The sequence below is a fragment of the Neovison vison genome, chromosome 5 (genome assembly GCF_020171115.1).
Source record: "Neovison vison isolate M4711 chromosome 5, ASM_NN_V1, whole genome shotgun sequence".
In the NCBI taxonomy this organism is placed as follows: domain Eukaryota; kingdom Metazoa; phylum Chordata; class Mammalia; order Carnivora; family Mustelidae; genus Neogale; species Neogale vison.
The window spans coordinates 22,581,568-22,596,644 of NC_058095.1; the positions used below are offsets into that span (position 1 = coordinate 22,581,568).

Sequence of the window (15,077 nt, forward strand, 5' to 3'; positions counted from 1 at the left end):
AAATGAATAAATAAAGTCTTAAAAAAAAAGTCAGATGCTTAACTCACTAAGCCATCTAGGCACCCCCAAAATGTCTACGTTCCTAACACAAATTATGGTCTCTAAATATCATTTTCCCAAAAGGAACTAAGACTCTTGAGAGAATGGCTGATTCCAGGTGTGGCGCATGAAATGAACAGGTCGAGCTTGGAACCAGAAAACAAGCAAGGCTATTTATCAAGTGCTCAGAGTGATGGTAGGACCCACTAAACTTCTGCAGGCCAAAGACTAGAAAATTTAAGTAGGAATAAAATGATAATCGTAAGTTTAAAACACACTAAAAAATTGGGGCACCTGGGTGGCTCAGTCAGTTGAGCATCTGACTCTTGATTTTGGCTCAGGTCATGGTCTTAGGGTCATGGGATCAAGACCTACATCAGGCTCTGCACTCCGTGGAGAGTCCGCCTGGAATTCTCTCTCCCTCTGTCTCTACCACCAACTCCCGCACATTCTCTCTCTCTCAATAAATAGAAGGATCTTTAAAAAGTTTAAATCCCCACCCCCCCCAAAAAAAGTTTAAATCCTTGAGTTCATAATGAAACTAAAAAAAAACACCCTCTCTTTGGCCATCTTTGAAGGATACTAGGAAACCACCTCATTATCTTTTTTTTTTTTTTTTAAAGATTTTATTTATTTATTTGACAGACAGAGATCACAAGCAGGCAGACAGGCAGGCAGAGAGAGGGAGAGGAGGAAGCAGGCTCCCCGCAGAGCAGAGAGCCCGATGCGGGACTCGATCCCAGGACGCTGAGATCATGACCTGAGCCGAAGGCAGCGGCTTAACCCACTGAGCCATCCAGGCGCCCCACCTCATTATCTTTTTTTAAAAAAGATTTTATTTATTTATTTGAGAGAGAGAGAAAGAGCATGAGCAGGCTCGAGAGGCAGAGAGGAAAGCAGACTCTACTGAGCAGGGACCCCAACACGGGGCTCGATCCCAGTACCGTGGAATCATGACCCAAGCTGAAGGCAGACACTTAACCACCTAAGCAAGCCACCCAGGTGCCCCCCTCATTATCTTTTTAAAACTGGTAAATATAATGAAAGAATTAAAGCTTTATCTCTCTCTACTTTTTCTATAGGATTTGTACCCAGGGTTAGTAAAATAGATTGTTCTCTTTATTCCAGGAAGGAATAATATAATTACAATATCACCACCACAAAACAACCATAAATGAATGAGTGACAGTGGATCATTAATAACTGATAACACTTCAAAAAGAGATAATTGTATATTGTATAAAGTGAGGCATGTGTGTGTGTGTGTGTAAATCTGCCCTGTTAGGAATGAATATTTTAGCATACATTGTTTAGAACTGCCTCTATAATCTGATAATAAAAAGCACACTAATTTGTAGTGGATTATTTTATTGCTTTTAAATTCTCTACAGATAATGTATCCAGTTATTGTCTGTACTCTGGGCAGAGGTTCCCAATGCCTCCTACTCCCAACTTTAATGTATCATTGGCTATAATTAGAAGTACACAAAACCACCTATAAAGTAGTTTCAGGGTCAGTGGGTGATTGGTAATCAAACTTGAATTCACCTACAATTTACAGGAAATAAAAAGGGACAGAGACCACGCTAAAGTAACAACAAAAAACACAGTGAGGATGCAATCAGCAAAATCCAGACTATGGGAAACTCTGTAAGACAAATGATCCAGCTTCTTCTAACAAAATTATAAGCTGGGGAGACTCCTCCAAGAGATGGAGGACGAAGCTCTAATTAAAAGACCTGAGGGGCGCCTGGGTGGCTCAGTGTGTTAAGGCCTCTGCCTTCGGCTCAAATCGTGATCTCAGAGTCCTGGGATCGAGCCCCGCATAGGGCTCTCTGCTCAGCAGGGAGCCTGCTTTCCCCTCTCTCTCTGCCTGCCTCTCTGCCTACTTGTGATCTCTGTCCAATAAATAAATAAAATCTTTTAAAAAATAAATAAATAAAATCTTAAAAAAAAAAAAAAAAGACCTGAAACAATTGTAATTTATGGACCTTAACTGAATGTATTTGGACCTTAATTCAAACTCAGTTAAAAAGAAAGAAAAAGACATTTGGGGAAATGTTTTTTAAAAAACTATGTCTCTGTTATTAGGAAATACTCAACAGGGGTATCTGGGTGGCTCAGTGGGTTAAGCCTCTGCCTTCGGCTCAGGTCATGATCTCAGGGTCCTGGGATCTAGTCCAGCATTGAGCTCTCTGAGTGGTGGGGAGCCTGCTTCCCCCTCTTTGCCTACTTGTGATCTCTCTGTCAAATAAATAAATAAAATCTTCTTAAAAAAGGAAATATTTAACAGATTTCTCTGAATTCTGGCTAAAAGTTTATCCCCATCCTTTCAAGCTTAAAAAAAGCTACAAAAAGCCACTGTAGAGAGAAAACAGATACAAGTTTAACATGTAAATTACAATCAAAGAGAAAGCACAGAGAGACTTACCCACAGCTCCAAACATCAATGGCTGGTGTATAACGCTCCTCTCCCAGCAGAAGTTCTGGAGGTCGGTACCACAAAGTGATGACTTTGTTTGTGTAAGGGCGACTGAAATGTAAAAACACCATGACATAAATTTACAATGGGTTCTGATGGAAAAAACAAAACAAAACAAAAAAACTTGTACAAGTAAATGCAAATAGAACTTGAAACGTGGATTGTCAAAACAGCTCCATAGCAATCTAATAGTTCAAAAGTGAACTGGACAGAAGGTAGGAGATGAAAAAGTAACTTGCATTCCAATTTGGGTTGACTTATTTCAGGCTAAGCCTGATTCAAGAATTTAGACAGAATTAACACATTTAGAAAATTAGGAAACTCTGAAAATTATTGTAACTTGCAGAATATTAGAATATCCAAGAATAAAAAGGATTCTTTCTTTTTCACACAGGTAATTCTGAGGAATGCCTCACCTCTCTTCAGAGTTATAGAGCCGTGCAAGTCCAAAATCTGCTAGTTTGATTTGCCCACTGTAAAAGAAAAAAAAATCATTTTTATAAAAGTAACAATAGCAGCCTCCTCATTATACCCAAACAGTAAGGCATGAATTTGGGAGTTAAAGGAATTACAACAACGAAATTTTAACCTATATTCTCTTACTTCTGTTTTTTTTTTTTTTAAGATTTTATTTATTTATTTGACAGAGAGAGATCACAAGTAGGCAGAGAGGCAGGCAGAGAGAGAGAGAGGAGGAAGCAGGCTCCCTGCTGAGCAGAGAGCCCGATGCGGGACTCGATCCCAGGACCCTGAGATCTTGACCTGAGCCGAAGGCAGCGGCTTAACCCACTGAGCCACCCAGGTGCCCCTACTTCTGTTCTTAATGGTCGGTCACTCTCCCAGATTAAGCCTCTTTTGACTACTTTGGTTTACAAAGCCTTATGGCTTTCTTTTTTGAGTACTACTATGTTTTTGGATTTGACCCTTAAATAAATATTTATTTCTTGGCAAATAAGTCACTAAAACCTGCTAGATTAAATGCTTATTATTGGGGAAAAACATAATGAACTGTTCTAGATTAAGAGAGATTTAAGAGGCCTAACAACCAAATCCAGTTTATAAACTTTGATCTGATTTGAAGAGACCAGCTATCCAAAGGACATTTTAACGTAAGTGAGAAAAACATGAAATATGAACTGAGTGTTAGAAGATAATCAGTAATAATCTTCTGGAGCATTTAAGGTCGAACATAATGATGTCTGTAATTTACTTTAAAATAAATCAAGCAGAAAAACTGAAAGGAAGCAAATATAGTAAAATACTAACTATACATGTTAATTACTATATTAGTGCCTCAATTTTTCCTTGTAATTTATTTTTTCATAATAAAAAGTAAACCACAACAATACCATGGCTATAGCAGATTTTTTCAGAGAACATGACTTTGAACTGAGCACACAATTTTATGAAGAATTAGGCCCCTTTTACCAACATATTGCCATCACTTCCTATACCATAAAGACATACAACTATGATCTTAGATGGGTTCTCAAAAACTTTAATATGAAATAAGAATCACTTGGAAACCTTATTAAAGGTTTCCTGGGCTTCATTCCCAGAGATGCAATTCAGAAGATCTGGCTCATTTTTCTTTTCTGTTTTTTTTTTAAAGTAGGCTCCACACCTGGCACAGAGCCCAACATGGGGCTTAAACTCATGACTAAAATCAAGACCTAAGCTAATATCAAGAGTCAGACCCTTAGGGGTGCCTGGGTTCCCACAAAAATCTTTTTAAAAAAAAAAAGGAATTTTATTTAAAAGAAAGAAAGAAAGAAAGAAAAAGTTTTAGCCATTCGGGCACCCCTGAACTTGTATTTCTTTTCTTCTGTTTTTTTTTTTTTTTTTTTTTTTAAGATTTTATTTATTTGACAGAGAGAGAGAGAGATCACAAGTAGGTAGAGAGGCAGGCAGAGGGGGAGGGGGGAAGCCGGTTCCCTGCTGAGCAGAGAGCCCTATGGGGCTCAACCCACTGAACCCTCCAGGCGCCCCACAACTTGCATTTCTAAGAAGCCCACAGAAGATGATGCCAATGCTGCTGGTCTGAGAACTTTTTTTTTTTTTAAAGATTCTATCTATTCATTTGACACAGAGAGAGTGAGTACACAAGCAGGGGGAGTGGCAGGCAGGAGGAGGAGAACCAGACTCCCTGCCCAGCAGAGAGCCCCAATACGGGGATCCCAAGACCCAGAGATCAAGACCCGAGCTGAATGCAGATACTTAACCAACTGAGCCAGCCAGGTATCCCTGAGAACCACACTTTTGAGAACCATGCCCTTAAACGGATCACACGTAAGTTTCACTCTCCTAAACATTCTGTCCTTGACAGTGATGTCAAGTAATACTTTAATAAACTACAACGTAAAATGTCAGAAAACTTTTTAAACTATTAACTATTCTGGATTAATCATATTTATCTAAATTTTTCACATTTACTGCTTGTGTAACTTCTTGGGTAATGAAAAGCCAGTTCACTCTTTTTAAGGTACTAGGGATAGCTGAGATCAGATAGAAAAGTAAAACCATAGGGAAAAAAAAAAGGCTATGCTAGGTGCTCCTCAATTATGAGCAATGGGACAAAATATTAAAACAAAGTAATTTGGGGCACCTGGTGGCTCAGTTCGTAAGTGTCTGCCTTCAGCTCAGGTCATAACCTCAGGGTCCTGGGACTGAGCCCCACATCGGGCTCCCACTCATTGAAGAGTCTGCTTCTCCCTCCCCCTTTCTCCTCCCCTACGCTCATGTTCTCTCTCTCAAATAAATAAATAAAATCTTAAATAAATAAATACATACATACAAAGTAACTACTGGCTATACAATTTTAAATTAAACCAACCCTATCATTCCTAGTAAAGATCATTGGGCACCTTATTCACTTGCCCCAAACATCATGTCATTTTTAAGTTCAATTTACAAGCAAATTCTAAGAAAAGCAACAAAAAAAGGACTAGCTGACTTGAGTCTTATAACGAGACATAAAGGGTTCCTCAAATTTCTCAGCATCCTCACTCTTAGAACCTGACATGATCCAGGCCTGAAAGCACAAATGACTAAAAGTTAAAATGGCAAGAGATACATAACTATGGAAAATTAGGCTAGACCTAAACATCACCAAGCACTTAGCGTATTTTGTAATCTACCCTCTTATCTCCAGTAAATGACCTCCTTCATTAAAAAGAGAAGTCGTAGGACATCTGGGTGGCCCAGTCAGTACAGTATTTGCCTTTGGCTCAGATCAAGATCCCAGAATTCTGGGATCTGGCTCCGAAACCGGCAGCAAGTTGGCTTCTCTCTCTCCTCCCCATTCAGGCTCTCTCGCTATCTCTGTTTCTCTCTCAAATAAATAAATAAAGTCTTAAAATTAAAAAAAAAAAAAAAACAGAAATAATCAGGTGGGAGCTACTTGACATTCTTTTATCCATATAACCTTAATTGCATCTATAACTTTCCCTTTGGAGGGCCTGGGTGGCTCAGTTAAGTGCATACCCTTGGCTCAGGTGGTGAATTAGGGGTCCTGGGATCAAGCCCAGAGTTGGGCTCTCTGCTCAGTGGGGAGTCAGCTTCTCCCTCTCTCTCCCTCTGTGTTCTCTCTCAAATAAATAAATAAAATCTTTAAAATATATACAGAGGATAAGCCTCTGCCTTTGGCCTGGGTCATGATCTCAGGGTCCTTGGATGGAGGCCCGCAGCAAGCTCTCTGCTCAGTAGGGAGTCTGCTTCCCCCTCTCTCGCTGCCTGCTGCTCTGCCTACCTGTGATCTCTCTCTCTAAAATCTTAAAAAAAAAAAAAGAGGCTTTATTAAAAAAAAAAAAATATATATATATATATATATATACATATATAACCTTTCTTCTTTCAATTATAGAAAAAGTGTGTCAATTTCTCTTATTCAAGGATAATCAATACCTATAATTGTGGCCACTATAACCTGTGGCCTTGATTCCATCTCCTCTAGAACCTTGATCCTTTAAATTATTTTTATTCTTTTTTAAAATTAATTAATTAATTCTTTGTTCTTTCTTGAATCTTCAATTTCTCCCTACTGATTTTCTTTTCCCTTAGTATTTAAATATGCTCAAACCTCTGTATCCTTAAAAAATAGAACATAGGGCGCCTAGGTGTCTGCCTTCAGCTCAGGTCATGATCCCGGGGTCCTGGGATGGAGGACCACACCAGGTTCCCTACTCAGCAAGAAGCCTGCTTCTCCCTTGCCCTCTCCCCCTGCTTGTGTTCCCTCTCTCACTCTGTCAAATAAATGCATATAAACTTTTAAATAAATAAATAAATAAATAGCAAAAATTAAAGACACACCTACCATCACCTTCCCATTAACTGTGCTACCCACCAACTTACCACACAGTGTCAATGCTGACCTTTTAATTTTCAGATTCCTTCTCTGGTCTTATCATCTGGCTGCATCACCTGATATATATGACCATCCCTTCTTAAACCTTTTTTTTTTTTTTTTTAAAGATTTATTTATTTGACACACAGAGAGAGAAAGAGTGAGAGTGAGTGTGACGGGGAGCAAAGGGAGAGAATCTCAACCAGACTCTGCATTGAGTGCCACTGGAGCCAGACACCGGGCTCCATCTCAGGATCCTGAAATCCTGACGTGAGCCAAAATCAAGAGTCAGATGTTCAACCAACTAAGTCACCCAGGTGCTCCTAAACCTGCCTATTTTAGGTTCATGATATTTCCTCATTTTCCCTGTATCTTTCTGACCATTCCCTTGGATTCCATCTTCTGACACCTTTTTTCTGCTGTAACTCCTAAACTAAACTATACTGCTAGTCTGGAACTTCAATGTGACCATATGCCTATGAGATATCACTACCCTGGATATGCAACAGCCATATCCAAAAGGGATTTACTCTTCACTCACCTGTCCTGCTTTTCCTTTTACATTACCTATATTGATCATTATGCCACCCATCTAGTTATTTTCTTAAGTCAGAAATCTGTGAGTTCCATTAAAGCACTCTCATTCATTTTCTACCACTCATTTACTCACCAAAATCTATTGATCCACAAAGTTGATCCTGTCCATCTCTATTAGAAAAGCCTTGGTTAGTTGAAACACTGACAATTTCTTATCATAGTCTTAATAGGTCTCCCTGCCTCTAGTCTATACCATATTAGAATGACCATTTAATGATTTTTCTAAAAGAGAAGACTAATTGTATCTCTCCACCACCTAAAATGACTTGGTCTCGTTTATATTTGTGTAAGGAAGGTATAACAAACATCATGGAGCCCAGCTCTGCTTTCCTCCCTCTCTCATCAACTGCCTTCACTTCCTTGTGAAGGGCTCCTTACCATTTTCTCCAGGTGATCTCACCCCAAATGCTCTATTTAAACAGAGCCAAACAGGCAAGAGCAAAGGCTGAATGGATCAGATTAGATCATAAGACTCCTGCATCCTGCTAAGCAACCTGAAGAGGAAGTTCAGTTTAGTCTAGAATCTCATCAGCTTCCTGAATATGGATAGACAGGGAGGGGGCCTGACCTAACAGAAAGGTCACCAAACAGGACTGCAGTTTATTCCCTGACCTGAGACATCCCCCTTAGAGAAGCAAAAGGAACCAAGACAAGTATATGCTATAGTCCAGAATGCTGCAAGGTGAGAGCCATCATTAAATTTTTGAAGCATTATTACTATGGATGTAGATTAACCAAACCCAGCTCTAATGAAAATTGTGGGTACAGAGATACTGACAGGGGACGCCTGGGTGTCTCAGTTTGTTAAGCAGCTGCCTTCGGCTCAGGTCATGATCCCAGTGTCCTGGGATGGAGTCCCACATCGGGCTCCTTCCTCGGCGGGGAGCCTGCTTCTCCCTCTGCTTCTGCCTGCCATTCTGTCTGCCTGTGCTCACTCTCTCTCCCTCTCTCTCTCTGTGAAAAATAAATAAAATCTTAAAAAAAAAAAACAAAACACAGATACTGACAGGATAATCTTTTACCATCATGTTTTGTCTCATAAAGTATTTTAAGTATAACAATATATAATAATTATATACATCATAGAAAATAATTTAAAATAATGCATTAACTGTATAATTTAAAAATACAAATTAACTGTGTAATTTATTTTTTGAGAGAGTGAACAAGCAAGCAGGGAGAAGGCCAGAGGGAGAGAATCTCAAGCTGACTCCACCCTGAGCACAGAGCTGGATACAGGGCTCAATCTCACCACCCTGAGATTATGACCTGAGCTGAAATCAAGAGTTGGATCCCCAATTGACTGAAACACCCAGGTGCCCCTAAATGTATAATTTAAAAACAAAAAACGAACCAAACCAGCACCACTCAATGGCTTTCATCTACAGTGTAAGTTCTTTTTTTTTTTTTAAGATTTTATTTATTTATTTATTTGACAGAGAGAGAGAGAGAGAGAGATCACAAGTAGGCAGAGAGGCAGTTAGAGAGAGAAGGAAGCGGGCTCCTTGCTGAGCAGAGAGCCCGATGCGGGACTCAATCCCAGGATCCTGAGATCATGACCTGAGCCGAAGGCAGCGGCTTAACCCACTGAGCCACCCAGGCGCCCTACAGTGTAAGTTCTTTAGCAAGATATACAAGATCCTTAAATTGGCTCCTTGCAACTATCCAGCTTCATCTCATCATTATGTGCTTCACTCTTCTTTTTTTTTTTTTTTTTTTTTTTTAAGATTTTATTTTATTTATTTGAGAGAGAGAGAGACAGTGAGAGAGAGCATGAGCGAGGAGAAGGTCAGAGGGAGAAGCAGACTCCCCATGGAGCTGGGAGCCTGATGTGGGACTCGATCCTGGGACTCCAGGATCACGCCCTGAGCCGGAGGCAGTCGTTTAACCAACTGCGCCACCCAGGCGTCCCCTGTGCTTCACTCTTCTTGCTCTAGATATATTTACCTATTTACATTTTTCTCAGATACTGCACATTAATTTTCTTATTTATGTGATCTTGCCCATGTAATTTCTTTTACTTAGAAATTTAACCCTCTGTTGTATGTCTTTCTGATAAATTCCTATTTACTCATCAAAACTGCATCTTCCCAGATGCTCCCAGATTCAAGGAAAAAAAAAAAAAAGGGTAGGGATGGGTGGGGCTTAGGGGCACTTGCCTGGCTCAGTGGGTAGAGATGCAACTCTTGATCTTGGGGTTGAGACATTACTTTATTTATTTATTTATTTATTTATTTGATAGATAGATCACAAGTAGGCAGAGAAGCAGGCAGGGAGAGGAAGGGAAGCAGGCTCCCTGCTGAGCAGAGAACCCTTATTTATTTATTTGATAGATAGATAACAAGTAGGCAGAGAGGCAGGCAGGGAGAGGAAGGGAAGCAGGCTCCCTGCTGAGCAGAGAACCCGATGCGGGGCTCGATCCCAGGACCCTGGGATCATGACTTGAGCCGAAGGCAGAGGCTTTAACCCACTGAGCCACCCAGACACCCCTAGGGCTGAGACATTACTTAATTAGCCATCACATGTGTGGGGGGGGGGGAGAGGAGTGCTTAATATTTACTGGATTGAGTGATTTATTTGTTAGCTCCCCTATTAAACTCTAAGCTTTCTAGTGACCAACTATCCCATGTGGGACCTCCAGTGCTAAAAGTAGGACAGGGGCACCCAGGAGCATGTAACTTAATCCTGGGGTCCTGGGTTCGAGCCTCACAATTGAGTGTTGAGGTTACTTAAAAATAAAAAATCTGGGGGCGCCTGGGTGGCTCAGTGGGTTAAAGCCTCTGCCTTCGGCTTAGGTCATCATCCCAGGGTCAGGGATCGAGCCCCGCATTGGGCTCTCTGCTAAGTGGGGAGCCTGCTTCCTCCTCTCTCTCTGCCTACTTATGATTTCTGTCTGTCAAATAAAGAAATAAAATCTTTTCATAAATAAATAAACAAACAAAATCTTTAAATAAATAAATAAATAATTTTTTAAGGAAAAAAAAAAATCTGGGGCGCCTGCATGGCTCAGTCATTGAGTGGCTGCCTTCGGCTAGGGTTGTGATCCCAGGGTCCTGGAACTGAGTCCCACATCGGGCTCCCGGCTCATTAGGAAGCCTGCTTCTCCCTCTCCCACTCCTCCTGCTTGTGTTCCCCCTCTCACTGTGTCTCTCTCTGTCAAATAAATAAACGAAATCTTAAAAAAATAAAAAATAAATCTTGGGGTGCCTGGGTGGCTCAGAGGGTTAAGCCTCTGCCTTCAGCTCAGGTCATGGTTTCAGGGTCCTGAGATCAAATCCCACATCAGGCTCTCTGCTCAGCAGGGAGCCTGCTTCCCCTCTCTCTGCCTGCTATGCTGCCTTGTGATCTCTCTCTGTGTCAAATAAACAAATAAAATCTTTTTAAAAAAAATTTTATAGGGGGGACGCCTGGGTGGCGCAGTTGGTTGGACGACTGCCTTCGGCTCAGGGCGTGATCCTGGAGTCCCGGGATCGAGTCCCACATCAGGCTCCCAGCTCCATGGGGAGTCTGCTTCACTCTCTGACCTTCTCCTCGCTCATGCTCTTTCTCACTGTCTCTCTCTCAAATAAATAAATAAAATCTTTAAAAAAAAAAAAAAATTTTATAGGGACGCCTGGGTGGCTCAGTTGGTTGGACGACTGCCTTCGGCTCAGGTCATAATCCTGGAGTCCCGGGATCGAGTCCCGCATCAGGCTCCCAGCTCCATGGGGAGTCTGCTTCTCCCTCTGACCTTCTCCTCGCCCATGCTCTTTCTCACTGTCTCTCTCTCAAATAAATAAATAAAATCTTTAAAAAAAAAAAAAAAATTTATAGGGACACCTGGGTGGCTCAGTTGGTTAAGCAGCTGCCTTCGGCTCAGGTCATGATCCCAGTGTCCTGGGATCGAGTCCCACATCGGGCTCCTTGCTCGGCAGGGAGCCTGCTTCTCCCTCTGCCTCTGCCTGCCTCTCTGTCTGCCTGTGCTCGCTCACTCTCTCTCCCTCTGTCTCTGAAAAATAAATAAATAAAATCTTTAAAAAAAAGAAAAAAAAAGAATGAAAAACATCATTAAAATATATATATATAATAAATAAATAAATAAATAAATAATCTTTAGGGGCACCTGGGTGGCCCAGTCAGTTGAGTACAAGACTCTTGATTTCAGCTCACAGCCTGATCTCAGTGTGTGAGATTGAGACCTGTATTGGGCTCAGCGCTGGGAATGGAGCCTGCTTAAGAGTCTCTCTCTGCCCTTCCCTCTTCCTGGTTGCCTGCTCTCTTAAAAAACAAACAAACAACAAACCCCAAACTTAAAATAAATAAGTAAAACCAGGACAGTCCCTGGGCAACTCTGTGTAGTTGGTTATATCACTCCACAAAGATGAGAAGTCATAATCATTCTATAACTCTATGCAGATAGTAGTATTTGTTAAATATAACTGAACAGAAATGTATTTTAAAAATGGGTGAATCAGACAAAGATGGCTACAAACAGCCCAGTTACCTAAAGAACCAAACACTGGTATAACTTCAATAGTATCAGACTTGGGAGTTAAGTGCTTGGCAGAAAGGTCAACCACCAGCTACACCTGTGTTTACTCTGAAATTTGATAACGGAGAAAGTCTCAAGAATAGCTGTAAGAACAGGCATGTTTCTCCCCACTTAAACAAGGGAGAATTTCACTGAGAACTCAACGTGTGTTTTAATTTGCCAAAAACCACAATAATATTTACTAACTATGGCAAAAAGCTCTCTGAATGTTCCTGTAGGATGTGAGTGGTTTCATAAAATGTTTGCAATTAAAAAACCTTTACAATCCTACCTTTTTAAATTCCTTACCAACAACAAGTCTCAAGACTCTGCTCATAAGAATAACCCTATCGTAAGATGTTCCTATAGTACAATCATCAGATGTATGTAAATGCAAAAAACTGCATCATTGGGTCTACCTGTAAACCCAACTAACCAGCTGGGTCAGAAGAGAGGGAGAAAATGGTTAACCTTATTTGGTTACTACATTACCTGTTGTTCAGCAAAATGTTAGAACACTTAATATCCCGATGCAGGAAATTCTTTTTGTGACAGTAATCCAATCCTTCCATTAGCTGTTTCATGAATGACTTGATATGGTCCTCAGAAAAGTGTACCAAACCAGATTCTAACAGTCCCATTAAGTCATGGTCCATATACTCAAATACAAGGTAAAAGGCACCTATACAAAAATGAAAAAGAAAATTAAAAACAAGAGGAAAAGGACACTGAAATGACAATGCCTCAAATTTTAATATAATTTTGGGGTGCACCATAAGGCTCTCTGAAACAACCACTTAATTTTATAAATGAAGAAACTCAGAGAACTTAAATAACTTGCCCTTTCTAATAACAAAAACAAAATACTATTTTAATTAATCCTCTGACTTTTAACCCAATGCTCTTTGATCTATTTACTTGAGGAGAACAACTGCCCTGATCAAGCTGATAATACTAGTCTTCTACGATCTAAATCAGTTGGCAAATTACAGGCCTTAGGCCAAATCTAGGCTGCTGTTTGTCACTGTAAAATAAAGTTTTATTTGTTATAACTATGCCCATTTGTTACTATGCCAATATTGTCTATGGCTACTTCTGTATAAGTCTTTACCCCAGTTAGATTTAATAGGACTCACATAATATGTCAGGGATAGCACAGTATATACAGTATAAATTACTGGTGAAATTCATAATATTTAAGAAATGAGTGGTGCCTGGGTGGCTCAGTGGGTTAAAGCCTCTGCCTTCAGCTTAGGTCGTGATCCCAGGGTCCTGGGATCAAGCCCTGCATCGGGCTATCAAGCTCCATATTGACTATCAAGCCCTGCATTGGGCTCTCTGCTCAGTGGGGAGCCTACTTCCTCCTCTCTCTCTGCCTGCTTCTCTGTCTGCATGTGATCTCTGTCTGTCAAATAAATAAATAAAATCTTAAAAAAAAAGAAAAAGAAAAAGAATTGAAAGAAAGGTGAACCTTCTAATTAAACTCCTTAAATTTAGAAGTAGATAAAAGGGGTGCCTGCGTGGCTCAGTTGGTTAAGCAACTGCCTTTGGCTAAGATCATGATCCTGGAATCGAGTCCCCCAACGGTCTCCCAGCTCCATGGGGAGTCTGCTTCTCCCTCTGACCTTCTCCCCTCTCATACTCTCTCTCTCTCAAATAAAATCTGTATTAAAAAAAAGGTAGATAAAAGGATAAGGATGCTAAAAGAATTGTAAAATATCTGAAATCCATGCTGTCTTTCCACTTTAGCAGGGTATATGACAAAGACAAATATTGTAACATAAGCAGTTTTAAACCTAGGTTAGACAATTATCTTAACTGACCAAGCCACCCAGGCACCTCTGAAATGACAATTTTTTCAAAAGGTATACTCAATCTTAGGAAGGAAAAAGTGGAATGGGCACTCACAGGTGGGCATAAATAATTACTATCTTAAAAGCAATCTAATATTAAATATAAAAAATCCATTCCGCCAAGTAATTCTAAGAACCTATATTAATAAATCAAAACACAAAGATTTATGACCAAAAATGTTGAATGCAGAACTATTACATTTTTTAAACTAGTAACTAATTGGGACGTCTGGCTGGCTCAGTCGCTAGAACATGTCACTCTTGACCTTGGTGTCATGAGTTCAAGCCCCACACTGGGCAGAGAGCTTACTTAAAAAAACAGTAATAATAGCGCCAGGGCGGCTCAGTTAAGCGTCAGATTCTTAATCTGACTTTGGCTAAGATCATGACCTCAGGGTCATGAGATTGAGCCCTCAGTTGGGCTCCACGCTCAGCAAGGAGTCTCCTTGACATAAAGAATCTCTCTGCCTCTCCCACCACTCATGCAAATGTACTCTTTCACTAAGAATAAATCTGGGGGGGGGGGCGGGTGCCTGGGTGGCTCAGTGGGTTAAGCTTCTGCCTTCGGCTCAGATCATGATCTCAGGGTCCTGGGACCAAGCCCCGCATAGGTCTCTCTGCTCAGCAGGGAACCTGCTTCCCTCTCTCTCTGCCTGCCTCTCCACCTACTTGTGATTTTTCTCACTCTGTCAAATAAATAAAATCTTTTAAAAAATCAATCTCAATCAATCAATCTTGGTGCACCTAGGTGGCTCAGTCGGTTAAACCTCTGCCTTCGGCTGAGGTCATAGTCTCAGGGACCTGGGATCGAGCGCCTCTGCTCAGCAGGGAGCCTGCATTCCCCTCTCTCTCTGCCTGCCTCTCTGCCTACTTGTGATTTTGCTGTCAAATAAATAAAATCTTAAAAAACAAACAAATAAATAAATCTTTAAAAAATAATAATGGCAGTATCGTAGCCAATGAGGTTTATCCGAGGCGCGATTATTGCTAACTGAAAAAATAATAATAAATAAAACAAATGGGCAACTAACTGCTCAAGAGAGACTGATGAAGTAAATGTAGATTCATCTAGCCTTATGTAGTCATTAAAGCACATTAATGACATGGGAAATGACTTACACTAAATACACTTTGATCTCAGTTATGCTAAAATAAATATAACATATTTAGAGTACTTAGAAAGAAATACATCAAAATGCTAATACTATAGTGGTTTTCTATGGATGGTGGTAGACTGGGATGGAGTGGGAGAGA

The 15,077-nt window shown here is 40.4% G+C and overlaps 1 protein-coding gene across 8 annotated transcripts in view; it reads right to left on the minus strand.

Moving 5' to 3' along the window:
* The window catches only part of CDK12 (cyclin dependent kinase 12), an 86,850-nt gene that overhangs the window by 50,853 nt on the left and 20,920 nt on the right, over window positions 1-15,077 (minus strand). For all 8 annotated transcript variants that reach the window (XM_044248084.1, XM_044248086.1, XM_044248083.1 and 5 more), the window contains exons 6-8: window positions 12,463-12,652; window positions 2,938-2,994; window positions 2,471-2,572 (exon numbers count right to left, since the gene is read on the minus strand). In XM_044248084.1, coding sequence (XP_044104019.1) covers window positions 2,471-2,572; window positions 2,938-2,994; window positions 12,463-12,652 — 349 coding nt within the window. The remainder of the gene's footprint in view (window positions 1-2,470; window positions 2,573-2,937; window positions 2,995-12,462; window positions 12,653-15,077) is intronic.